At 36.4% G+C, this 27,928-nt stretch overlaps 1 protein-coding gene and 1 long non-coding RNA gene across 6 annotated transcripts in view; both read left to right on the top strand.

The window, feature by feature from the left end:
- Positions 1–22,442, top strand: part of AKAP11 (A-kinase anchoring protein 11) — a 30,012-nt gene extending 7,570 nt beyond the window's left edge. Inside the window, exons 4-12 of one of the 5 annotated variants that reach the window (XM_027888846.1) lie at positions 2,908–2,955; positions 4,387–4,521; positions 5,416–5,680; positions 6,111–10,770; positions 12,917–13,027; positions 15,818–15,901; positions 16,640–16,686; positions 17,399–17,559; positions 22,151–22,442. In XM_027888846.1, coding sequence (XP_027744647.1) covers positions 2,908–2,955; positions 4,387–4,521; positions 5,416–5,680; positions 6,111–10,770; positions 12,917–13,027; positions 15,818–15,901; positions 16,640–16,686; positions 17,399–17,559; positions 22,151–22,297 — 5,658 coding nt within the window. In that variant the 3' untranslated portion in view covers positions 22,298–22,442. Of the gene's footprint in view, positions 1–2,907; positions 2,956–4,386; positions 4,522–5,415; positions 5,681–6,110; positions 10,771–12,871; positions 13,028–15,787; positions 15,902–16,639; positions 16,687–17,398; positions 17,560–22,150 lie in introns of all 5 variants that reach the window. The other 4 variants (XM_027888845.1, XM_027888844.1, XM_027888843.1 and 1 more) reach the window with 4 other exon arrangements.
- Positions 1–26,514, top strand: part of LOC114059875 — a 33,495-nt gene extending 6,981 nt beyond the window's left edge. Inside the window, exon 3 of the long non-coding RNA XR_003571756.1 lies at positions 24,997–26,514. This is a non-coding gene — a long non-coding RNA (uncharacterized LOC114059875). The remainder of the gene's footprint in view (positions 1–24,996) is intronic.
- The last annotated feature ends 1,414 nt before the right edge of the window (positions 26,515–27,928 follow it).

Genomic DNA, 27,928 nt, shown 5'->3' with positions numbered 1-27,928 from the left:
TTAAGTGTTTTACAAGACTTCTAATTAGTAGTTGACAGGCCTGACAAGGAGCTTAGAGAAGGAGAGGATGACCTGAACTGGCCATGCAGAGGAGCTGAGACAGGGTGAAACGAAGGAAAGACAACCCAAGAAGTGGTTAGGGAGACTTAGGTAATTGCATAAGGAGTAGCAGGATGAAGGCAAGAGGCAGATTGTGTGATTGACAGAGAGGAATTGGGATTGCCTGGATAACAGCAGGGATTTTGTGATTGGATGGATACAATCAGGGGTTGCGACTCCTCAGAACATTTGCAGAGCAGGTGGGAAGATAAATTTGTGAAAGATCGTAGAATCATAGAATCAGATGGGTTGGAAAGGACCTCTGAGACCATCAGATCCAACCCTTGATCTGCTACCACTACAGTTACTAGACTATGGCACTAAGTGCCACATCCAGTCTCTTCTTAAATACCTTCAGGGACGGAGAATCCACCTCCTCCCTGGGCAGCCCATTCCAATGCCTGATTGATGAAAAGCTGTGGCAGATTAAGGTAAGGAAGAAGAGCTATGCAGAAAAACCTTCGCAGAAAAACCTTCGCAAAAAAACCCCAAAAAAACCAACCAACCCTATGGCAAAACCTTGTCTGTATCTGACCAGATGGACCATGCTTTAGAAATCTATAAAGCATTTTTTGTCTTACATTGCCAGCTATATGTCAGGTATGTTTTATATGCCTGAACTGATGGTCTCTATGGAGAAAGATAGCTGACTATATTAGCTACCTTATTAGAGCAAGCAATTAAGAGCCCACTGGTTGAAGTGCAAGAGGGTCAATAACCTGCCACAGAACAGGTAATTTTTCCTTACAGAAATATAGGAAAGAAGTGGAGAATGATGTTAATGGAATATTATTAGGACTGCAAAGATAATTACGCAGACTTCAGAAACCCAGTATCTAGGTTTTCATGTACCTTCAAATGTGGCATCTCATACACTATTTTTAGTTTAAAAAAAGGACTTGGGGTACTGATGACCTTTTTATTTCCCTGGCCTACTCCCTAACAACTTTTGAAGTGGTGTACTAACTTCAGACATGTTCAAGGTATTAAAAGGTGATTGTTTTTCTGTGAAGACTGTCACAATAAAGAAATCCAAATTAATATCGTCATGGAGGCAAGAACAGGCAAACTCAGTAGGGTTGTTGTCTTTTTGGCAGCAGTCTGCATACTGTGTACATACTGTTTTTCATTTGTGTGAAGCTATTACTCCTGCATATTGCCCTGTCTTGCACAGTGAATTTATCCTATGAGAGAATGGAAGGGTTGGAATCATCATCTTGAGGAAGAGGAAGGGACATGTAAGAAGACACCGGTTAAAAAGACTAAACAAAACTGCCAAAAAATCCCCAACCTCAGTATGCTCTAAAGCCTCTCAAAATGTTCTTCAGAGAACTAAGTTTTTTCCCAATTCCTTTAAATTGTTTGATATTTTGCTGTTTCTTTGAAGGAATTCAGTTCACATTGTAGGTGCTGTACAGATAAAAAGTCATGAAAGTTGAAAAGTGTCTTGAAGATACTGTGCAGGTAAATTATTTAGGAGTTGAAGAGAAGATGTAGGAGTTGAAAGATAACGTTGCTCAAACAGAATTGTTTCACAGTTAACACAGTGAATACAGTGGTGGAGATGTGTAATTTGTCTGGAGTGGTTTGGAATGCTACCATGAAGCATTGTTTCATTTATGATCTTGTCATAGCTGACGTAAGTGAATGTAAGTGGGAAGATGTTTTCTGGGGGCATGAGATCTTTTTCCCAGCATGAGACCCGGTCCCCTGAAATAAACACATCAGAATATTTCATAGTATGATTCCAGTTTAAAAGAAAGTTTGAAGGGTTTTTTTGGTCACACTTTGAAAGAACATATTCAAAACACAAATACAGTTAAACTAGAATTGTTTTTCAGCTATTTCTTTTTCTGACTCTGTACTTCTCAGAGATTCTGTGTATATATAGGCAGGTAGCTGAACCAGTTAATAATAAATTAATATAAACATAGTGATGTTCTTTGGAGTAATGGGAGTAGTTGCTACAAATTTATGAGCTGTGGCTGTAATACATAAAATTCAGTCTGTTGCATTGTGCTGTGAAATAATGGAACCCAAGCCATATGAAACTAATTTCAGACGTCAGTGAAAGTATTTAGTCTTTGTGCTTTATTCCGTATCTACAAAATGGAAGCAAAATTTCTTTTCTGACGACCATGTTTTGAAAGTAAGTGCCTTGGGGTTTTTTGGAGCATGCAGATACCCAATTGATTTGTCATTAGGGAAATACTAAATGAGAACTGAGGAAATCTGACGTTTGAAATAGAGTTAACGGTTTGTCTGCTTGGATATGGTGTGCAAACATGTGGCTTCAGTAATCCGTTGTGTTTTGGCCTTAGGCTAATCAATTTACATGGCAAATTGTATAATGTGTTGGCTTTATGCTTCCTTTAGTATATCCAAACCTGTAACAGTTTATTTTAGCATGGGCAGATTTCAGAATGGAACTGTTTTATATGTGCCCAGCCTGAAGCAAGGACAGATGAGCATTGATGTTGGCAAAATTGTGTTTATTTTAACAGATATAATGAGGCTTGTATGTGTTGCTGTGTATGTCACTAGAAAAATTTCTGTGTAATGGGTTTTAAATGTTGTATATGCTCTTTAGTCTGGCCTGCCCTTTCACAAGTCAAATAGTGTAGGATTACTAGTCTTTGAAAGACTGTGTGCTACTGTTTGAGCAAGCTACGCTACCCTAAGTTATGGTTATTGTGGCCATGGAATGAAACTATGTTACAGCCTGCTAAATTTTTAGCTCTTAAATATCAGCAGGAAACAAAAAAGTTCTTTTCTGTACTTAACTATATTAATGTATTTATTTTACAGATTACATTTATAGGTTTTGCTGAAGAGATGGGTACTGCTCGCTTGCAGGTATGATATATATCTGTCTATTGGAAAATAATAGCTGGTGCTTTCTTCTAAGTAGTACATAGTTTTTTAAATTGAGGAATTTTGATATTTGAGAAATGAAACTGATGTATCTTGAGCATGTAAAACCCTAAGTTTCAAATGTCATTGAAAGCTTGGAAATAATTATTTTAATATGATAATTGGTGTTTTATATATGTATTTACAATATAACCTGGTCAGTCTTTGTATTAGGATGGTCTGGAACAACTTATTTAAATGCGACAGAAGGGGATGATTGTTTGGGGGAGTTGTTGAGATGGGAAGAGGCTTGTTTGGTTGTGGTTTTTTGTGGGTGCTTTTTTGTTGTTGTTGTTGTTAAAAACTCATGTGTATCAGTATTTTGGTTTGTAATCTTCTCCTTAGTTGAGTTGTGCTTATTCATATGGTAAAGTTGCTTGTGTAAACCTAAAACTGTATTGAACTGACTGCTAGCTGTGAATTGCTGGTGAGGAGGTCAGAAGTCAGTGTTATGGCTATGCCTTAAGATAGTGTTCTGGAGAATTAGATCAGGAAATCTTATTTTAAAAGGTGGAGTGTAGCAAACTAGGAGGGTTATAATGTGCAATTTTTATAAGCTAAGGATTTAGTCTTCTTATACAACTTACACATTAGTGTAATTCATAACACGCATCTCCACAGTGCAGTTCCACACTTCTACTCTGTCTAGATCCTAGTAGATAGAGATTGCTGTAATAGTTTGCTGATGTTTAAAAATGAATAAAGAAACTCTGAATCCATTTGTGGTCCAACTTATGTCAGTGTTCCCATTAAATTATAATAACACTAGATATTCTTTCAAGAATGGATAAGAACTGTTTGATTGTCTGTAATTAGATGGAATTTAAAGAAAATTGGACAGAGTACATTTATGGAGATTTGCTTTGAACTGTAGGGATCAGTAGTGTTTGGACTGTTGAAAAAAGCCTATTAATCTCTCATAGGATTCTTCTGTGTTAGGTAAATCTAAAGGTTTTCCAAGGTCTTGCTTTAGGAACTGCCTTGTCCATGTTTTTGTAATAGGGAGCTAGAACACTGTTGCAATAAAGCACACTAAGAGCATGTAGAGATCCACTGAGATCCATTATTAGCTGAGGTCACAGTGTTTGCAGTTGTGTAGTTTGTAGGATGCGCAGCTGCTTTTCAGCACTTGAAAGATTCTCCTCTATGACTTTTAAGCATCTTCCAAGTATGGACTGAATTAAAGCTTTTTTACATGAGCTTTTACACCACAGTTCGAGAGAGTAAGTGGGGGATGGAGCAAGAAATAGGAAATAAAAAACCCCAAAAATTAGTAGCTGTTACTATTTAGGGGGGATATGAGATCAAACCTATTGTCATTTACAAGTTATTTTTTGACTTGATATTCTCAATGTGTTTGTATGTTTAAATCAGGAGTTGTCAGCTGTTTCTGTAGAGCTTCCAGATGTTCTGAAATCACTCCAGTTGCGCAAACTAAAGGAAAACGAGGCTATATTTCTAAAAGATGTAAAGAAAAGCTTGGCAAAACCTTGTGTCGTGAAACATCAGGTAAAATTTTTCAGTCTTCTTGCCTGTCAGAAGCATTATATTTCACTGCCTAAAGAGTTCAGTCATATCACACCTTGTCTTGCTTTTGGTTTTGGGCCATCTCAGCCGCAGTAATATTAATATTATATTTCTGTGGTTCCATGAAAATGAATGTCAGAAAATATCAGAATAAACAGTGCTGTATTGTCTACAGAAAATATTCAGCAAATATTTAATTATGGTGCTGATCCCATATTTCTGCTAGGCTGTACTCCCTTTCACTGCCAATTTGGAAAGAATAGGAAATTTGTCAAGTTGCCTGTCTCTGCTCTGCTCTGCTCAGATACAACTTTCGTCTTTGGCAGGCTTTTCTTGTTGAAACAAAGGTGCCAAAAATGACGTGACTGTCTAGTGGACTCCTGTCTTACAAAAAAAAAAAAAAAAAGACAATTGTAAATGCTGTTAATGATGTAATTTCCATTATTTTTATTTCGATACTGTTCCCATCATTGGCACGTTAATTATGTTCTTTCCAATTACCAATGTTGCATATAAGATAAAAAATACCTTGAAGAAACAAATATCCTATGAACTGAAGTACTATTTGGCATAAACACGCTGAAGAAATACTGTCTTCCTCTACAAATTTTTAACGTACATTCTTTAATAGATTCTTGGGAACCTGTTATCAGGGTTGTGTTACATTATTGCAGTGATTTATTCAAAATGCAGAAGTTATGAAAATGGGTGATTCTAACTGTTAGTCTACACAAACTGTTTAATTCATTTTCTTATAAGTATTTCTGAATTATTTACTCTTCATAAAAAATGTGTTGAAGGAATCCCTTGCTACTCCTGACAATTGAATTATTCTAAGATTGCTGTATTTGTTTTCTTGTTGCTGTCTTTTTCAAGAATCAACTTGCTGAAGTGTTTTGTGTGGTGAGACTGACTCCTTCATTCCCAAGGATCAAAGTTGATTATATATTTACCTTGCTGAGCAAGTATACCACAGGCATAAGATATGCAGTAGAAATCAACTCTTCACAAAAACATCAAACAGAGACATCCCATGGAGAAGATGATGACACTAATCACTCAGTTTCTTCAATTGAGGATGATTTTGTTACTGCTTTTGAACACTTAGATGAAGATGAACCTTCAAAGATACAAAATACTGGTAAGTTCTTGCTGTATCCTTGTAGAAATTGGTATTTGAAATTTAGGCTGTTGGGATTTAATATGAAAGCAAATGTAAATGAATAGTAATTTTTTCCCTTGATGATGTTTTGTGAAAGGGTATTGGGCAGTTGAAAAATTAATTTTTTGCTCTTTTCACAACAGTTTACCAACTCATAAACCAAAGATTCTAATCTCAGTGTCATACGTATATCAAATAGAATCTTATTTTACTTTGTGTGCTAAAAGTACGTTAGTCAGTGATTAGATTTGTGTAATAGGATTTGAAGAAAATGAAAGGTTACTTTACTCACGAATGATAAGCTAGCATTTTGCAACGATAATAAACCCAGCAGTTGCCATTAAAATCTGTTCTGTTTTCTGCAGTTTTGTGGAAAGAACAATCTTTTTTTACCATTTTTTTTTTTCAGGTGCATGCAGCTTTACTTCTCAAAACCATCGAGATGCTGCTTCACAGACCATCCCTGCTCAGTGTTTAGAAGCTGTTGACTCAAAGATCCTTGTAGGTTCTGCACATCAAAAGTCATCTGCTAGATCTTCTACTTTGATTGATGTTTTGGGACTTAAGGAACTGTCCTCAGTAAAGAATTCAGTAACAACCTCAATATCTGATCCTTGGATACAAAGGAGTTTCTATAAGCCATATAATCCTTCTGATCAAGGTGTTCATTTTTTACGTAAAACATTGTTTTCTTCCTCTCCAGCTGAATCCTCTGAGTCAGACTGCTCCAGTCCAAGCCCCATCATCTTCTTAGATGAAGAAGGGTATCAAAAAAGCTTGAAGGCAAAACTTCAGCTGCCAAAAATTCCAGTAGTGAAAGATGGTATAGAGGATTCAGACTCAGAAGTAAGTGAATTTTTTGATAGTTTCGATCAGTTTGATGAGCTGGAGCAAGCCTTGGAAAACTCTTGTAAAATTATTAGGGAACCCATCCTAGGGAATCCCACCCAGAAAAGGAGGACTGCACATGAAAAGTTGTCTTCTACAAGCATTACAATGAATCCTCAGAAGTTCAATTTTGATCGTCCCACTCTCCCAGCCAGTGTAAAGAAACCAACTCCTCGTAAGCCAGAATCACCATACAGCAGCATCTTCGAGGTCCCGGATTCCCCTCGCCCAGTTAAAACATCAGGGGAAGAGAATGGAGGCTTCTTCAGCCCTATTAGAACGTCAGCCTTCAGTCCACTGGGGAGCTGTGGTTCTTCCGAATGTTTGTGTCGAAGTAGTCTTGGTGGAGATGGGACAGGCCGAAATCACCATGATGCAGCTTATAATAGTTACTCGGCATATGCTGATAGTGTTTCATCTGAAATACTTGGTTCTGTTTTTTCTTCCGAGTCCTCATCAGTAAAAGTGTGTGCAGGAGATGATTCGAAGCACAAAAGGATTGCTTTGAAAGAGAAAAAAAGGCAAGCTGCAGATCTCAAAATGAAAACTAGTAAGGAACCAGATAAACAAGCAAAATCTAAACATAAGTCACTTATGATTAGAGATAGCATTCAAAAATTTGCAACTGAATTGGTTGAAAAAAGTTTTGGCAGTGCATTTAAAGACCTGCAAAAAGGTGTTTCCTCATGCACCAATGCACTTTGTCATTTGGCTGCTAGGTTGACTTCTTCGGTCTTTCAGATGGCTTTTTATGAGATTGGAAGACGTAGAGCAATCTCCCTTAAGGAACGTGCCATTAATGGGATAGCAAACTTTTTGGTGAGCGAAGCTATAACTGCTGCTTTGAAAGAACTGCGTCACGTAAAGAAACAAATATTTACCAACACTGTTGCACGGTTTGCAGCAGACCTTGCTGAAGAACTTGTGTTTGAAGGAATCATGGAAGTATGCCAGTTCTCATATCCATCGACACCTACAGCTTCACAGCCTTCATCATTTGATTATGAAAACAAAGTGGTAAGATCCTATGCCCGAGATTTGTCTGAATCTGTCATTCAGGAGGCATTTATTGAACTATCTCAGGTTGACGTGACCTTCACAACACAAGCAGCCATTAGTGTTTCCATGGACAATATTAAATATGTAAGCGCAGAAAGTATGTTAGAGTCAACGCAGACCTCCACAGTTTTTCCTAATTTTAATGATAGGATAGCACTAAAGCCAATCCAAGATTCCAAGAAGGAATATACAGTACATCAAGCTCTGTTTTGCACCTCTGGCATTGTAAGTTCAATACCTGTGCCCTTAGCTGGAAGAGCTCTTTGTCAACAACAGGTTTCCTCTGATGCTTACAAAGCAAAAGTATCAAGTACTCCAAATGCTGATGACAATGTGAAAGTATTCAAAGACTCCACTCATCCATTTTTCACAAGCAGAAAGAGAGAGGAGGAAGTCTCTTCTTTCAGAAATATATATCTAACTTCAGATCACGGTCCAAGTACCGAAAGTACTCCATCACTCTTTTGTAACCAAAACGATACCAAACTAACAAATAATAGATCTGGAATGAACAGTAGTTCAGAATTAACAAGTGGGTCAAAAGGCATTAATGCTTTCTCTGGAACAATGGTAGATATGATAGTAAATGAAGCTTATGAAGCCATAACTTCATCTAGAGTAACAAAAGCAGTAGAAGACTATACAGATTTTTTAACCAGAAAAATAGTAGATAAAAAACCTTACGTGCAAAGTATTGGTGAAGACTTGCCCAAGAATATGTTTGCAGATCATTTGGCCAAGTATGTCATAAAACAATCTGTGGATGAAAGTAAAACTGTGTTATGCAACACTAGTGAGAATTTAACATGTAATGTGAGCTCACAGACCTGCGGAGATACCAATCGAAAAGAACGGTGTGTGATAAAGAAGCCAGAGGCTGAGAAACAAAGTAATGTTTCTATAATTGTGGAACAACAACAGTTGCCTTTGAATAATCCATGTAAATTTCTTACTCCAACTCATTCTATTCAGTGTTTTTCAGAATCTAAAGATTGTTGGCAGGAACAAAAAGGACATAGATTTTCTTCGAAATCACCACCCCCTTGTTCCACTGTGACTTTTGCTAAGCATGTTCTAGAGGACTGTACTGACATGGGAAGCTGTTCAATAACATGCTTAAACAAGACTTCAAAAAAAAATGATACCCAGAAACTATCAGCAGGAGCTTTGAATTACAGGCAGGCCGATTGTTTTCTGCATGCAAATAGCTTTTCTTCAGTGATGTTTGGCAGTGAAGGTGCTTTGCAGATTGAAGAAAAATCAAGTCTCAAACATGGAAATACCTGTTTAATGCCCGATACACCCCCACCGACTCCTTTAGTACCATGTGAAGGTACTTCTGAAAGGAACCTAAGAAAACTATCCAAGAAACTCAAGGGAGAATTAGCAAAGGAATTTGCACCTGCAACACCGCCTTCTACACCCTACAATCCATCCATTACTGATTTTTCTGCAACTGAACATGACTCTTTGGAAAATGAGGAATTTATGCTTAAACTCATGCGGTCACTTTCTGAAGAAGTGGAAAGTAGTGAAGATGAAGATCATTCTCAGATACCTGTTGAGAAAGGGGAGCATTTGGAAAAAACAGTTCAGTATGCTGATTGTTTAGCTAGCCATATAGTTTCAATAGCGACTGAAATGGCTGCTTCCCGTTTAGATGGTAAAACAAATGAAAGAGATGCTGGTAGGCAGGTTCAGTTAGGTATGCAAAAGAAAATATGTGGATATACTGCATTTATAAATATCCCAGAAGAGACATGCAATTCTTTATGGAATTATGCAGGAGATATGGCAGGAAAAGTCATCAGTGAGGCCAAGAAAGTAGTGAAATCAAGGCATTGTAAACTGTTGAGGTTGAAGCGGGTTAACTGTCAAGTGGATTGCTTTTATCTGAGAAAAAGCGATAAAGATGGTAGTTCAAAAGAAGGGTGTGGTCCAGTGCGGGACCAGTGGCTGGGGGACAGGGGCTCATCTGTACTTCCTTTACCACAAGGTTCAGGCACGACAGGTTTGACTTCCAAGTACCCGAGCTGTGAAAGTGTGACTGACGAATATGCAGACCATGTCATTCGAGTTTTGAAAAGAGAAGGTGGTAGTGCTGAGCTGTTAATGGATCAGTATGCTAGCAGACTTGCTTACAGGTCTATCAAATCGGGCTTGCAGCAAGCTGCTAGAAAAACCAAAATGCGATACAATAGAAAGATGTTTCCTGCGCAAAATGCACAGGTAAATGGTAAGCTGGAGCTGATCAAAGCAGTGAACAAAGATGCAGTACAGCCAGTGAAAAGCAGCATTCATCACTGTGAAGGCCAAATGTGTGAAAGGAGTGTTGGGACGCAGAGAACAGAATGTACTGAGTTGTTGCATTTTTCAGGATCCCTTGCTCACAGTATCACTTCTGATGTCAGGAAGAAACTGAAAATGTCGGGAGCGTCTTTGCCGAAGTCTCTGACAGATTCCTGTCTGTATAAAAAGACTGAATTTGATGAACTCACGGGGGATCTCATTAAAACAAGACTTTCTAGGACATTTCTTCCTTTCTCCCCAGATCATAAACTGTATCATAGTACAGGTAGTATAAATGAAAATGGCTACACTGAAGGAATAATTCAAGCTATAGAACAATATGCTAGAAAAGTCGCAGATGATACTCTAGAAATGAGTTTAGAGTCAGCTATTCTCCGTGTGGGTGAAAACAGAAAAAGTGGCGATAAGCTCTCGTATACTGAGAAACTGTCTCCTTTTTCTGGAGCTGTCTGTAGATGCTGCAGTATGAAGGAACACCGGTACTGTACAGAAAGTATGTCTCATCATCTACCTGCACAAGAATCCTGCATTCCAGTGAGGCATTTACTTCATTCTGGATCGGGTGGTGCCTGTCAGAATTCAAGAGTGTTTCAGCTTGATATTCCCAAAATTCACGTTGATGTAGAACAGAGGACAGTGTTTTCTGACAAGGGGGCTACTGCAGCCATAGAGAAAGCAGAAAGAGAGCTGAGTTACACAAGTCTGACGGCTGACAGTGGTATTGGACCAGATGGAGTCAGTTTTGCTGAAAGCCTTACTACTGAAATAATGACATCAGCTATGACTAATATTGGTCAGGCAGTTACCATAAGGTAATATTAATTTTTTCTTTTTTGTTGCATTTTGTACTAGAGAAAGGATTGTTAATACAAATATGTGCTTAGAAGGAATTTTAGTATATAATTTCTTAGAAATGCACACTTTTATGTTCTGAATGTTTTCTTTTTTTTCTTCTTGTGATATTTAAATCAGAACTAGGAAAAAAAAAAGCTTTTTTCCACCTGTATGAGCTTGAAACTAAGGTTTCTATTTGTTATATCAGCATGGTTATGTTCCAGTAGGTGACTAGTAAGTGGAACTTATTATTTCAACTTGAAAATACTACTTACAGTAAAGAATACTAGCCCTTACAGATTTTTGTTGATCTGTGAGCTGTGACAGAATCCAGGTTTGCTCCCTATTTGTATTTCCTCTTCAGCATCTGGTGCTGGCCAAACGAGCCATCGCTTTGTAGTATGAAGGCTTAATTTTGATAGTGGCCGTGCTGTGATAATTTCCTTATTATTGTGGGGGGGGGAGGCCCAGCCTGTTACTCTAAGAAAAAAACAACTTACTAAACCATACTTTATGTTATAGAATAGTAATACAATGAATTAAGGAATTGACTTCGAAATTCTTGTGTATTTAGCAAAGGATAACATGCTATTTTCCTTTAATAGGCCTATAAATAGGAAATACATGCCACAATAAATTTGTGACAAACAACAACTGTTTCTTAAAGCAGACTGTGCAGTGATCAAAGTGAAATCTCCTCTTCAGGCCCCAGAGCAATCCTTACCATGTTGTATTTTTAAATTTGAAGTATTTATATTTCTGCTATGTTTTTTTTTTTTGAGGGCCATCATGATGGACAATAAAATTGATTATTTTGTGTTCAGTGAGTGGAGGCCACAGTGGGACTGAACTAGAGTTTTCAAGGTTTGATATGAAACGCATACATACTAACAGCATAAAAGTGCTCATGAGATGTATATTTCAGTCTTTGCACAATGGGATTGAGTCCTTAGTGTGTGAAAAAAGAGAAAGTAGTCATGTGGTGATGTTTTTTCTATACCTACAGTAACAAAGATGACACTTCATTTAAAAATTGTAGTCAGAATATGTCAACAGCAAAATGCAGGATTCAAAGAAATGTTATTTATTAGTAAATTTGTAAGGAGGCGATATGAGAGTTTTACTGTGACAAAATTTATAAATGTTTTTTACATTGTCATCTAATGTGTGCTAGGTAATTCATATGTTTCTTGAGAAGCTGCCTTGTGTGATGTAGAGAACTGCTCCTAGTGCTGGTATAAACTGTAAATAAAAATGAGGAAAAAATTTCCTCTGTACTACCCTGCTGGGTTGCAGTTCAAGCTACATTTTTGCTTCGTATGTATGTAGATAATCGCAGTTTGCCCATGAAAGTTAGTTCATAACTGCATGTTCTCATTTTGGAAATTTTTTTGTGTAAAGAAGTTTGAACTCCTTAAATCAGTTTTTGGAAGTATCTTTTAGAGACTATGTTTTATGGACTGTGCTTGATTGATTGTTTTCTGGATAAAAAAATGAAACTAATTTCCTGAGGGAAAAATTCTGTACAAGCCATGCATTGCTACACTTTCTTGAAGGAGGAAGGCAAATCTTTTTCTACAGAAAGATCTTTTTAAAAAATGAAATCCTAACATTTTAGACACCAGCTCATACTTAAACAGTTGGCCTACGGTAGCAGACCATTTAGCGGCTTGCACCAAAAGCAGGCCAGGGAAAATAGCCAAAGTGTCCTATGGTGAATAAGTTCAGGAATGGTAAGTCTTCTGCTTGAAAAGAGTACCTTGATACACAGTCTGCAAGGCTATAATGCCTTCTGTGCTTTACAGCAATAATCTTCCAAATGAAAGAATTATTTGTACCACTTCCTTTGACTCCTAGTGAAAGAATTCCAAATAGCAATCCCTGACCTAAGCCTGTTGATGTTTCAGATTGATTTGGTTGCTTCATTCTTCTGTTGAGGATAGAGTACAAATTAAGGGATTCCCCTTTTTTTCTTTTTCCTTGGAATTTAATGGCTTTAAAGTCATGTTAATTACACTGAATAACTAACACAGATCTGCGTGAAATGTAGTGATGTTTTTGTCTTAAATTTTTGTTTAGCTCTGTTGGAAGAGAAGGATTTCACTCTGTTGAATCTGTTGTTAGCCATCAGATGAGTCTTAGTATTGGTGATGATAGCACTGGGAGTTGGTCCAATCTAAGTTTTGAAGATGAACATCCTGATGAGAGCAGCAGTTTTCTTCACCTCAGTGACAGGTAACTATAAACATGTTAGTGTAGTTAAACAGTTATCTTGACATCAAATAACTTGTCATCAAGTAGTTTTCTCTGGAGCTTGGGGGAGAAGAGGTTTTGTCTTCAGCACAAAATGACTTTTTTATTAAAAGTGGCTCTAATATTACAGTTTTGTTTTCTTACAAAATGTCATTGGCCACAAATGTTCATATTTTAAAATATGTGGCGTGTGTATTGTCATTGATGTCAGGGAGTCACATCAAGTAAAACTGTACATACAAAATTTTAAGTATTAGCAAAAAATGAAAGCATTTTAAAAACAGCATTTTTAAAAGTTTTTATTTACCCTGTGTGAAATACAACCTGAGAGTACCATTTATAAGTTGTGCCCTAAAATATTAAAACGTAATCGTAGAGAATGCGTTTTATACAAATTTATTTATTCTTGAAAATAAGTAATACTAGCTTAATTTGCATGAGGAGCTTTTACAGCTATTTTTGTCTTTTTTGGTATTTATAAACTGCTCTAACTGATATTGGTGGAATACGTATATACTGCTAACCATGGGCTTGCAGATGTGTGACATTGGAACTTACCTGTTCAGGGTAATACCTTCTCACTACACTTTCCCTGGCTGATTGATAGCTAACAAATATTAAAATGGGAATTCTAAAATCTGCAATGTCTGCCTGTTGCCAGGGAGAATTATACTGGGAGTTGTAGCCCTAGCTTCTATATAAGGAATATATGAGGAATGAGTAAATTTAGATTTTTATGATTGGTATAACACTTATATTGCTGTAGAAGGTCCAGCATTTTTGTTGAAGAATAGCAGAAGTGGGGGAGAGGTTTTTTCTTTAGTTAGTACTTCCAGCATCTCTGAGGTTAAAGGAAGTATGGGAGATGTTCTTTCTTACGTAATAGACAAGTAGGTTATTTGGTACCAAAGTGAAACTACTCAGTTAATTATTTTTCTGCAATATTTTTCATGTTTTGCTTAACTAAATAATTTAAGCCAACCACTACTGTAATTTATCTCTCATAAAACTTAATTATTTTGTAAAAAAATACATTAGACTTATTTTAATAAAATATTACTTGTTGAATGAGTGAAAATGAGTTAGACTTATATGAGGAAATTCACAATATAAGGAATAATATTCAGCATATTGGCAGTTAAAAATAGAGAATAAAATATAGGTTAGTGGATACTGGGAAAAAAAGTATAAAAAAAATTGCTGGGCCTGCCATATCTGTGTTGCAAATGTTATTTATCATCCCCTAAACAGATATAAATGAAAAGAAGGTACTTTATGTAACTTGGAAGAAAATTTGTGGCTCATTAGAGGAGGAATGACCTAAATTAGCTCACAGAAGGGGAGGCATAATTAGATAGCAAGGTGTTGGCAGGAGAAACTAACATATGCAAATCGATCAGCTGATTTTACAGAACTGACTGTGGATTGGTAAAAGCACGTGTGTTCATTTGTGTTGCTGAGCTTTAGCAGGTGGAAATGACAGGATCTGGGGTTATTACCCTGATTAAAAAAGATACTGGGGGAGACCTGTAATAAGAAAAGATTCAGAGAAGTAGCCAGCCCGGCTGCTAGTGCCCACACAGACAGTCACTTGCTCCTCCCAAGTGGGATGGGGTAGAGAATTGGAAGAGTAAAAGTGAGAAAGCTCATGGGTTGAGACAAGGACGGTTTAATAAGTAAAGCAAAAGCCAAGCACAAATCAGTATAGGTGATACTGTTATCGGCAAACTCTTAAAAAGAAGTTAGTCTCTTGAAATGTTCCTTTTCACTGTTTTGCTGTTTGCCCTGAGTGGTATGAGAGGAAAAGAGCTTCAACAGTCGCAGAAAACTTAGGTGAAGAAAGCATCTTCTTGCAGCAGTTGTTCTGTGGAGAGTTACTTCATATATACTTCTCATACCATCTATAGTAGACAATCTAGCTTTCCCAAAGAATGCTGGATATCTGGTAGTCCTGTTCTTGGAAGGCTTCCAGACATCCTCTGGGGGAGGTATGAAGTTGGGGAAGAGAGATTTAATTATATGAGTAGCTCAATCTTGTACGTAATCACAGGCTTAACAAAGTCAGCTATTTATAATGACTAAAATTAACGAGGGTAATAACATGGTCCATTTTTTCAGTTCTTTGAAATGGGTTGAATGTAGTCATGGGTTAAGTGAGTATTTTTATGAACTGGGAGTGAAGTAATCTTTATAGTATTGTTTTCACAGGTTTATAACTCTTCCCCCCCATTTTTAAAGGTTCCACTTGCAGAACGATATTCAGAATTGGAAAAAAATAAAATTATTTACTATAGGAATTCCTTCTTATCAGGCTGCTGGATTTTTGGAGTGAGTTGGAAGGATTTTGATTGTGCAGTTGTCTTCACAATGCATAATTTTATTAAATCTTAGCTAGTCCTTAAACAAATATTGCAGTCGTAATCCATATTTCTATAAGTAATCATTTCGAAGTTGTTGAGCCTGTGTAAATGATGAGCAATATGCTTAGACCTGAGGACAGAATTCCTGCTAGCACTGATCTGGAAAACTATTGAGTACAAATTAGTACTTTCACCTGTGTACTGAAACTTACTAGTTCTGCAGTGTTATGCGCATTGCTGCACTGAGTAGCACTGACAGTCAGGTTTGTACTCTGTTCCAGCAAACCTGTTTAGGAAATTTCAGTGCTCTTGCATTAAATGTCTTGACAAAACAGTTGTAAGGAAAATGAAGGTTCTAGTTTGAGCTATTGTTCTTTTCTAGTTCAGCCGTGTTCTCTTCTTCTCCTGGCAGTAATGGTAACAGCAGTAGCTGGAGCAGTCTTGGTTTAGAAGGGGATATGTATGAGGAGAATTTATCCTTTCCAACATCAGACAGGTTGGTTGAGTTGAGAAATATAAACCAGATGGGTTCCTCATAATTAATGCATGAAATAATCATTTTGGAAGATAAAAATACAGTGCATTTTTTATGCTGATACATTATTCACACTCTTGTTGCTTAATCACAATATGATTTTTTCATTAATTAATCCATCCTGAATGATTAAATTTTGCTGTGCTAAACTGATGTTCTGCTTGCAAAATGAAAGGTCCCTTTTCTGCATGTTCCTGCCTGCAGTTTTACAAGTCTTTAGATTTAGTTTTCTTTCATGCAAACTAGAGCTTGCTTCTTAGAGGATTTCTTTTTTTTTTTTTGCTTGTGTAAACTTTCAAAATTGCTTAATAATTGATTTTAATAGAACACTTACTACTTACAGCTTTGAGTAACCTATAATTATTCATACCTGTGACATAAGATGGTTCAACTTTTTCACATAAGAAGCAAAACTATTAAAATCAGTGTTTTCTTCTTATTTTTAAATATCTTCATGTTACAATCCTTTTTAACACCCTTCTCTTGTTTCTCTCTTCTCATTTTCCGAAGTGTGAAGTGGATGATAAATCTGTTTCCATCATGGAGTGGTTTGAGAAGCAAAGCTTCTTTTCATGATCACTCCTTAATTCTTTTATGATTTTCCCATCCTTTAAACTTCATTACAGTCTTAGGATTTACGTTTATTGTACATATATTGGATTGTATTTGTATTATTTTTGTTTGCTTTTTTAAATGCAGTGATGGAACAGAAGATAAAGATGAAGATTCCAAGGATGCTGTAGAAGGTAATGTCAGTTCCAGCATATACTACTGTTCTTGTCCTGTGCAGTCTACATTAATTATTTTATTCTTTGCTTTTGTAGTCTGCAAAACAAGGAAACAACCCTATTATCCCTATTCATCATAGTGGAAGTCAGCCAAGTGTCAGAATGTATTGTTAGGTTAATACCCTACGTACTTAATGCACTGAAATTTACAGCCTTTGGGAAATGCTAGTTTCTGATGCTCACATGAGCATAATTAAGGTAGCAAACTCTGATCAGCTTGAAAGCATAAATTTATATGTATAGAATAACTTTTTTTTAAATACTTTTAAAAAAAAGTGTAACTACTTCTTAAGGAGACATGGGAATCATCTGCATGGCTGTGTTCGAGATGCTGAAGAAGTTATTCAAACTGGACACATTAACCTTGGGAGAGAGTCATGGGAAACAATGAAAAATCTTGTATTTGATGCCTTTGCTATATTCCCTTTCTTCTTAGTGAAGTATATATACATTATAGTTTAGGCATCTTGTAATACGCAGCTATGTTTGCACACAATAAACAGTACTTTGTTATGTGAAAGTACTGTAACACTTCAGACCAGCATGATTTTTTCCTTCCATGTGTGTACTAAATTGAGGTTTTTAAGATAGTAGAGTCTATAAACAGTGAACTACAGAGATTTTTTTGAAACAGAGCTACAGATTTGATGATTTTTATTTTTAATGTTAGGTTTGGAGCAAATCCGAAAGACTTTATCAGTAGCGAATATTGATCTGGAACGAAATCTAGTGGACCCCCAGCTCAGAGTAGCGCTCCAGTGGCTGGCAGCTTCTGAAACAGAGGTGTCTGATCTTCACTTCCGTGACACTGCCTCAAGGGAATTTGTCTTTGTAAGTACTCGGGTTTGATGGGTGGTGGGAAAGGGACTTCCACTGGCTGATACAACAGCTGCTACTACTTCATTTGCTATTCACTGTTGAGGAAAATCGTTATTTAAATCCTGAGAGGTCAAAAGGGAACAGCCTGGTTATAGAGCCTGGTCTATACAGGCTGTGTATATACCGTACATTAACCAGTACTGTCAAAGCTGAGTTAGCTTGTTTCACCAGTGGTTTACTGCAAAAAGGATACAATTAGAGCATTTTTGATTGAAAAAACAAAATTTGTTGAATATTGTACTTTTTCAAGCAGTTTTTTAACTTAGTGTTTAATTGTCTATAAATTGAATCTTTCTGAGAACTTGGTCATGCAAATTAATTTCTAACTTAATATGTTCTGCCTAAGGAGTTTTTTTGCTAGCAAAGACACATTTTCTTGTTAGAAAAAAGTTTAGTTTCCGAGTTAATATTAAGTATGTCTTTATTCTAAAACCAAACTTTGTAACTGAAACCAAAGCTATTAAGGAAGAAGGCTCAATAAGATTGCTTTATTCTTAGATGCCTTTATTTTGGGTTTATAGATTGAATTTATTGTGACCCAAGAGAAAAAGCATAACTTTAAATAATTAGGCTTTAGCAATTTGTGTCTCTTTGGGAAGGCTCAATATTTTGGTATGCGTATTGTCCTGAGTATTTCCATCACAAACATATAAGAGGAACTTATTCCTGTAAAATCATCAAAATTACTCTTTTGTGGCTGCACACCAAACTACACACAATAATCTGGAATTTATTACATTCAACATATATTTTTTATCTTCTACCAAGGAATTAGTTTAACATTAATAGGCTATTGAAAGGCTAACTTATTATATATATAAGCATTGTCTCTAATGATGATGTTCACAGGAACAACAAATTATCAAAGATTTATGTTTTGTGATCTGGTAACATGAAAAAGCGTTAATGTGATGCCATTAGTATGGTTTTAATAATTAAGATCTTGGTAAAACTGACTTAACGTGCATATCAGTATATTAAGGGAGGAAAAGCTTGCTCTCAGTTCTGAAATTTAGTTTTGAGTTTTCAGCTTGTTGCTTTTCAAAGCTCACATCATCATTTCAGGAGAAAAGAGGAGTGACTGGGAAGTAGAGTTCAGTATGACGAAACAGACTCCCAAATTTAGATGGATGTGTGCACCCATGGTGCTTAGTTATTGTAGACTTAAAAATGTGAAAGGTGGCCAGTCCAGATTGTACCTGGTCTGAAATGTCCTGAGACTGGCTTCTCCTTTCTAGCCCACAGAGACAGTGATGATTTGGGAGTTGTTTTTTGCCTGTATAACTGTGTGGTATGTGTGTTTGATTTCGAGATTGTGAAGTTTTTATTAGAAGTAGCCCAGAAAATAAGGAAATGGTTTTTTATATGTAGAAATATATCCCCTATGCTCCTTTCTCTGGAGCTTGGTATGTTTGATTTAGAACTATTTCAGGAATATGCTTTGTTGTATGTTAGTTCTGACAGAGTGAACTTTATGATTTCATAAACTAGAAGGCAGTTTGAGAATACTACTCTCCATTTTTGTGTTATTTGAAATTGTTTTAATCCTTACCTTTGTAAGTTCTTTTTCTGTTATGGTTTATAAGTACCTCAATGCAAAGAAGAAAATTCTTCACTTTTTCTGTTCTCACATGCCTGGCCCAGCGTTCCCTGAAGTTTTTTTGATGGGAATGCATTGGGAGTACAGTGTTTCTTACCTTGTGAGGTTTTTTGCCATCTTTTGAAGATTTGTTCATCTGTTTCATACTTGTTTTGTGCAGTGTTGCAAATACTCAGGTAGGATAGTGGTAGGACCCACAAGTGTTAATTTTATTTTGTGTGTGTGAGAGAGACCTGTTATCTTACATTGCACCATAATCCATAAGCCAAAAAGTAGGTACCTCTTTTTTTAATTTTTCCTCAAGTGTCTCATTCTTCTGCCAGCTCTGAGTTAATAGATTTCAAAGTTGTGATGACGCAACTTGAGCCAATGCTGAAAGACATACAGGAAATAGATTATTAGCTGGCTGTGTATCTGAGCATCACTCCAGCTGCCTTAAGAAAAGGATTTACTGAGAAGAGCACTCTGGAAAATGTTATGTATGCACTTCTAAAAAATGATAATATTTTTCTACTTGACACTTCAGTCATAAATTGATACCGAGTTGACACCTGAAGATAAGGCATAAGACCTTCAGGCAGGCAGTAGTCATGCAGTCCTGAAAATGGGACAGTAGTTAATTGTTTCACTTAGTTTTATAGACTATTTTTAGTTCTTAGAATCTCCAGGTTCAATTATGTTAAAAGAATTTGAAATCCTGTTTTCCTCCCCGGGGACAGGGAAGGATTACCTGTTTATAATTCCATCCCATTTCCCAATTGGAACTGTCTCTGACCCAGACTTAAAACTTAAGTTAAAGTCATTCCGAGTTCTGTCCCTTGTAAAGCTGAGCAAGCACCTCCAGAGGGCGCTGCAGCCCAGCGGGAAGTGAACCCAACCCTGCTGTGCTGGTCCCTGGCCAGCTGTGGGCTTTGGGGCAGCTCATGGTACCTTGGGTAGTTACCTCAGTTATGTGGGGAATGAACCCGGGCTCTGGATTACACTGAAAACAGTAATTTTCAGTATAAGCAGTTTGGTGAGTTCTGGAAGGGAGGAAAGGCTTGTGTTAGCTGGTCACAGCAGGGTAACGAGCCACTGGTGTGATGTGGCTGTTTGAAAGGCAAAAATACTTCTGGCACATAACAGGCAAGGTATTACTTGCTGCAGCTTGGTATGAACTCTTACTTAAGGGTACATGTTATGCTCAGTAAAGCAGAAAAAAGTTAAATACCTATGAAACAAAATACGTTAGTTATGAGCCATAACAAGAAACCAGTAAATTAGAGTAGATAGTTCTTGACTTCTTTGAGAAGCCTGGCAATGTGGATATGCCTGGATTGAAAAAAACACATATATTCAGTTTTTAACCAGACCGTACCTAGCTGTTGTAAGATTCCTGTTTTGAGTAAACGCTAATATATCACTTGTCTGACAGTAAGAAACAGATTATTCATCTGAAGAAATAGTGAGATTAAATTCTGAACTCTAAATTAAAATTTAGGTGCCACTTCTGTAGTTTTGGCATGTTGGAATCTTCTTTGGACAAAAGTTTTATACAGTATTTGCTGAAGTAGATATTTGGACATTAGCCAAATTTTCCTCTGGCAGAGGAAAGAGAAATGACCGTTCTTTTACAAACCAACAAACATAATTTATAAAATTGCATGTTTTAGGCTATAAAACTCTTATTTCCTGTATTCTGCTTTAAAATTCACAGAAATAACTACAGATTTCAGTCTCTTTTTTTGTAGAAAAGATGTTGTGTTTTTTTCCACTGAGAAAAGGATCAAGGTTTCAGAATAAATTGTGCTCAGGATTAAACAGGATCTTTTTTTTTGCTTTTTCAAATTATTTTTTGCTCAAGAAGTTAATTGTTTTATACATGTTTTTATGTCTACATTCTTTCTGTCAGTTCCATTACCTGCCTTCTTGCAGTTGGAACATCATCTAGGTAAAGAAGTAAGGAAAGATTGTCTTCCTTTTAATTTTTATTCAAATTTTATATTGCACTATGACAGATTTCATAGTAGAAACTTTATGATTTTTTAAATTTGTAACTGTGAAAGATAATTCTATAAACACTGTTTATAACTTTTTTAAAACTTGAATGTCGTGGTATGGACTATAAAAAGCCATAAAAATCTACAGTTCCAAAGAGTAAGTAGAGCGTTTAAATTGTGTTTACTAAATGCAGCATTGACAGGTGTCCAGAAAGTTACAGAGAATAAAGTTTGTTTGTGTGGGTGTTAGTTTTTTTTGTTTGTTTTGTTTTGTTTTTTGTTTTAACTAGAAGTTGTTTGGTTTTTTTACTCCTGTGCAAACTGGCAAATTCATTCTTTCCTTAGGGTAGGATTTCATACGTATATAGCTGAGCTTGACACATAAGCAGTGGAAGATTTTTTTGCTTGGACTCTGGGCAAAAAAAAAAATGTTTTCAGCTACACTGATCTCTGCTCCTGAGTGGTAGTTTAAGTTAATTGTCACCTTTTCTCTTCCCCAAGATGTTATAATTTCCCAACTCTGAAGACACTGTTTTCATTGAGGGTAGCGTCTCTGCCACCCGAACCACACTATATGTTGTGAAAGGAAAATCCACATCCTTTTATTAAGACTGAGTTTTGTCTTTTTATACATGCGTTATTGGCATGGGAGGGGTGGCAGTGTCTTAATCTTGTGTTCAGAATTTCCTGTTTTCTGCAGTCCTTATGAACCACAGCCCTCATACCTGTGGCACCACATAATTTGAAAACGTTGCTCTCTCCAGGAGAAAGTTTTGTGAAAACTGCCCTAACGAAAAGCGCCTGGTTCTTGCGGAAGTTTTTGTTTTTATAGATGTGGGGATAACGATTAACTCATTACAACTGATCTCTTATGACCTAATGTTTCAAGAATAACTTCTGTAACTGTTCATCAGGATGTCCCAGTCAAAATATTTTGTTTTGTGTTGATCTGTCTCCCCTTTAGCTTTCCAGAAGACTGCAAGAAAGAGATTGGAAAGTTGGGGATCTCTTGCAAGCGGTGCTGAAATATTGTGAAATGATAGAGAAGGCATCTGATGGAGAAAAAGCTCTAAATAAGTCTTTCGTCAGTTGGCTTCTGGAAAATGTCTGAAAAGTCCAAAGATGCAACATTCTTCACTTCATTCCTCGTTTGAAAGGAGATAGAAAGAACACAGATGTGTAAACTAAAATTCAGCTAGTGAATGTTTAAAGTAATAGTCAGCAATTAAAAGACTTGGAGGTGAAAGTCAAAATAACTGTGCTGTGCTTTGTGATACCGTGCACATGGTATGTTTATTCAGTCTGTAATTGGTATTGTCCACTCACACATAACTTGTATTTACTGCTGTGTTCAGACCATTGAAATATTTATGAAAACATCCCTTGTCTATGATAGTAGTTCAGAGGAGGCAGTCTCAGGCATGATGTTTAGGATTCCCACTGTGCCAGGATAGCTCTTTTTTCCACTCCTGTGTGTGCGCTATATTCACTCACAAAGACTGAGAGCACTGATTTCTGCAAGGATCTGTTCTGCAAGGAATACTGTGCTGTAGACAATGGAAAAAATTATCAATCTTGACCAGACCTTACGTGCCCAAGAGCACCATTGCCAGGAAGAAAATTGTGACCTGCCCAAGCAGCCCCTAAATAGCCACCTTTATCAGTTTTAACTTTATGCGAAGGTGGAAGGGTCTGCTCAGAATTGCTGAGATACAAATACATGTTCCCTTTTGTTGACTACTGTAGAGCTGATAACTTCTGGTAGAAGGGCAGAGTGAGTAGTTGATCATAATTTCATGCATAATTCTTCAGCAAGGTTTCCTGCAGCTTTCCAATAAAATTTAAAATGCTAAGTTTTTTACTGAGGCTTTTTGTATGCAGATATTTCTGTGACACTGATTCTGTGTCAAAGAATTTATATGTTAGTCTCTCACACAGATGTGTTAAAAGTAGCAGATAGAAATTTATGAGGATTTTGGCTGTCTTTTTGACTAGTTTTAATTCTTTATTTCTTAGCAGTCACATAAGAATTTTCAGTAAAAAAGATAATTTTGTTACTCAGTAAACATGTAAGCATTTAGCAAAGAAAGCTAATTAAAACGTAAAGGGGAAATTTCTTGCAAATTGATTTTTCATTTTAGTTAACTACCTTCACTGAATTTTGTTTGAAGGGACTTTTAATCAAATATTTTTAACAGTCTCATCAGGTTTCTCACCAGTGCTGCTGACTTGCCTTTCTGTCTGAGGGGAAATCTGGACCTTTACATACCCTGTGGTTTGAAAATGTTTTTTTGGGTTTTATTTTTTTATATAGCCTTTGAGAGAAAAAGGCACGTGCTGGTAATTACAAGGTTGCCACCTCAAACTTACAAAAGAATCACAGAGCCTTACGTATTTTGGATGAACAAAAAAAATCTTTAAGGTTTTTTCACAGAAAAATAGGCTGTTGATATGGTGTACAAGATTGTTATCCCAAACAAGGAGAGAGAGATGATCTCTAAATCTATTCCTGAATTTGAATGGTGTATGTACAATTCTGATCTCTCCTACTCCATGAATTACTATGAGGTGTCACACTGGTAAAGTCGAGATTACTCTCCTTGGAGTGTTTTCATGTTTCAGGAAGGCATTCCACTGGCCTTTTTGTAGAGATCTGGTTTATTTTTGTCCTCATTTGTCATCTGGATTTCTGCCTTGGATCTCACAAAGTTCACCTTTCTTACAGAGCTAAAGATTTTTAATGTTTTTCTGTGTGCACGTACATGTATACACACGTGCATACACAGATATGTATGTGTGTCTGTTTGTGTATGCGATCTCACCAATGTGAACTTAAAATGCAAACTTTAGCCACTAAATTAAAATTCTGTTACGCTCATAGTTTTATTACGTCACTTCATATATCATTTCACTGATGGAAAAATATGTGTATGCCATGTGACAAAAAGACCAAAAACTACTTCAAGGTCTTTTGTTGTGGATAATAATGCCAGGTGTCAGGAATGATTTTTCTCTAGAGCCCAAAGCAGGGCAGGTGAAGTTATATTAATTCCTGTGTTTGGAAGATGGGCCTAGTAGTAGATATTTTTTAAGAATTGTACAAAAGTTATCTGGATTTTTTTTTCCTCCTCTATCCCATACTCCTTTCTTTTTTTTAAGGTTGACTTTCAGTGTTGTTTTAGACAAAAATTTGAAACAATTCTCTGGCTGTAACATCTTCCCTAGTACAAATTTACTTTTAAAATTGAAATACCAAGAAAATAAAATACTAAGAGCAGTGCCTCGAGAGTAAGTTTTGCTCACCAAGTGTAATTTCAAGATATGAGGATACAGTAGTAATAGTAAAGTGTTTCTGCACATGTCCAAATTGAGAAAGATATTGAAGGTATTGTGAATGCACAAAGCTGTACATTTGAAAAAAAAGACACACAACAAAACACAACCAACAAAAGAACACCACAGGAACAACCATTTTTTAACTGATTTATTCAGTATGTTGGATTTTATAAAGTTGGTGAAGTGTTTATTCTTTCTAATGACTTCTGTGGAGAAGGGCAGAAAATTGTGTGATTCCCAAAGCTTACAACTATTCAGAAAGTTAAATAGACAATAGTTGCACTAAAATTACTTTTATAAATGGAATCTTGCTTTCAGGCTGGATCAAATATTTATGTAACTATTAATTGGTGTTATATTAAGGAAGAACTTGTTTTATTAGCCTCTGGGGAAGGTAGCATAGTTTCCAAATTTACATGAGAAAAATGTTGTAAAATACATTTTTACTGAAAACAAGCAAAGAAACCAAACCAGTTTTCTATACAAATTTGTTCTGGGTGACTTGACTTTTCTCCTTGAGTATGAAATTAGGAAAACATTAAACTAGCCTGGCAAAATTATTATAATGTAATGATTTTAATAATCTTTGGAAAACCTTACTCTGACTATATCTAACTGGTGCTGTCTGTCATATTAGTGAGAAAGCTATTCTTTGCTAATGAGAGTCTTAAATTATGCTGTTTCTGAGTTTGTTTAAAACTCCTGACCACTGATACAGAAGTGTAAGTGAAAATATGTAAAAACATGAAAGGCCGCATTCTGGACCATTTAAAGCAGACAACTCTGCTTTATAAACAAACATAAAAAGGTAGAGTTTATTTCATCTTGCATTTTTTCTGTGTGGGAAACCCTGGTAATTTAATTTTTAAGTTGAGGAAAGTACATCCAATGATGTTATTGTTTCAGAAGTCACCCAGACACTTCATAAATACATTTGGTGTTCTGAGAAATGGAAGTGTTGGGATGCTTTGTAAGATTCTGTGGAAAAAAAGCACTTTGAAAATAGTCCCTCTATAAATTAACAATTAAAAGTTGGCCATATTTAAAACAAGTTTAAGCATTCAAAATGGGGTTCATAAATAATACAGAAGTATGCATAAAGCCTTAAAATCAAACAAAACTCAAACCCATATGCTAAAATTAAAGAGGATTTGTTGTCTCAAAATAAGGATGTGAAAATATAGCTAAGATGCGTACTTGAATGCAGTTTCTGTAGTATCTTTGTTCTTCGAGTTTTAAAAGATTGTGTGAGCTTCTTAGAAAAAACCCAACCAAAACCCAAAACCCCAGCAATCCACATTCCAAGACTAATTAGGTCTCTAAAAAATGTTATCAGATTTTAAATGTTACGTTTTCCAACGTACCTTTGTCTGGGACCTTTTCTATGAACAGCCACGTATTGTTGGAGATGGGAACACAGTAAATAATAAACCTGGTCACCAGCGTAAACCCCTGTAGTTTTAGACAGTTGATTAGCAGTTTAAAGTATGAGATTCAGGAATGATTTTTAGTGTAAGAATTTTGGCTTTTCAGCAAGAGCCTCTGCTGTCAAGCATTTACTGTACTTGAGCTCTGAAGGGGCAAGTACAGAGCCCAGCCACTGTAGTCACTTTATTTTGCACCATCTTTGTACATTCCTGTTGTATAGCTGGAGTTGTAGTTTTAGAGGGCCTTTGTTCTGTTTTAATGTCTGAATAGTATTTAATACTAAATTTTATTATAATTTGCTGGAACTGCTGCTTATTTGTGCAGTGTTGCAGTAATTCACAGCCCAGTTAGTGATGCAATTGTATACCAAAAGCAGTTTGAGTAACTGTAAATGTTTATGTAACTGTACTCAATGAATATGAAGGTCTTGTACTGTATAATGCTGACAAGTTTTGCCATTTTAGTAATTTAACTATATTCAGTTTTCAGATTATGAACTCCAGGTTGCACTAAACTTGTCCTTGTTTTAGCAGTGGCTTAAAATAAAACACATTTCACTGGCTTGGAGAGTGCTGTCGTTTCTTGTAAATTCATGGAATATTATTTTTCTTTTCAAGTAACACAACTAAGACTGCTCTTGGTCAGTGGTTGTGTGAAGGCACTTGAAGAATGGTATAGTAAATAATGTATCAGTAGATGGCATACTTCTTACAGAATTAAATTGGTGTCCAGCAGGAAACGAGAATGCTATTCTCCTGTCTTTGATTTGAAAGGTAAACCCATTGTTCCACTTACATGCAGTAAAGTGTCACATGGACTCTAATCTCAACACAGGTAGGATATAATAACCAGTCCAGCTCAGCCTCATCTTGCCTGGAAGCTAGGTTAGGAAAGTTGTCTTGATATTTCTGTGTGGACTGAGATAGGACTTTGGCACCTTGTACAGCATTTGGAGAATTGGTTTAGAACCTAGCTTTAGAGTCTTCTGGACAAATGAAAGAATACACTGCTAATGAAAATGTATGAAACATGAAGTTTCATAGCCTTCTTCAAAATCCTCGAGTGTTTGGCATCTGTTGAAATGTACCAAACGGCATATTGTCAAGCACCCCAAAATAGTAATGCTGAGCAGACATGATGTGCCCAGGTACCAGTTCTAAGATTAAAAAGTACTGCCATTGCAAATAGCTGTCGTAATGCCTTTTGACGTAGAAGTTGTGAATCTACTAATCTCAGCTGGGCTTCATTTCAAGAACTAGGAAATTTTTGCTGAAGTTATTTTAAAAACAGTAAGCATGAGCAACTGTCCCTGATTAATTTTGCAATGCTTGCTTAAAGGAGGTTTCTATAGTATCTGGAGATTGCTTTCAAAAGGAGCATTCTTATGTTTCATTACTGTGTCTGTTCCAAAGATTTTTTTTGTTTGGGTAATGCCTCATGGTCAATCACATAGAAATTATATGTTAATTGAAACAAGTAAATATCTTATTCTTCAAGTTTTGCACTGCCAAAAAAAGACAAGTAGCAAGTTTGGGAACAAAGATTTTTGTAAAGGGAAAGAAGAGGATATTCATGTGGAAGATAAATCTGAGCTTTTTCCTTCCTGCCTGGACTTTATTTTTCTTTCATTCAGCAGTCTGGTTCTGGCTGGCTTTATTCAACCACAGAACAGTATCCGTGCACTTTGTTTAACCTTGGTGTATTAAATTGAGAGTTAAGTCTCCAGCTAGTCCGTAGTCTTCGCCCAACATGTGTTGCTACTCCATCTCCTGCTGCTATTGCTCGGACCTTTCTCTTGCTCCCCAGCTTGAGCTTCTGGTGTGACTGAATTCCATGCTGGCTACTGCTCTGAGCCTCCGATTGGAAGGTGGCTATGGAAAGTGAGTCATGCCAAGGCTGAAGAAATGTACCCAGAGCACTGACCTTACTGGTTATGGAGCACCATATGAATCAAATGCTGTCTGTTTCCCCTGCTGTT

The sequence above is a fragment of the Empidonax traillii genome, unplaced genomic scaffold (assembly GCF_003031625.1).
Source record: "Empidonax traillii isolate 1590-97213 ecotype Southwest subspecies unplaced genomic scaffold, ASM303162v1 scaffold247:size2371522, whole genome shotgun sequence".
NCBI lineage: Eukaryota > Metazoa > Chordata > Aves > Passeriformes > Tyrannidae > Empidonax > Empidonax traillii.
The sequence above is the reverse complement of the archived record's forward strand: the minus strand, read 5'-3'. Positions and strand labels throughout refer to the sequence as shown.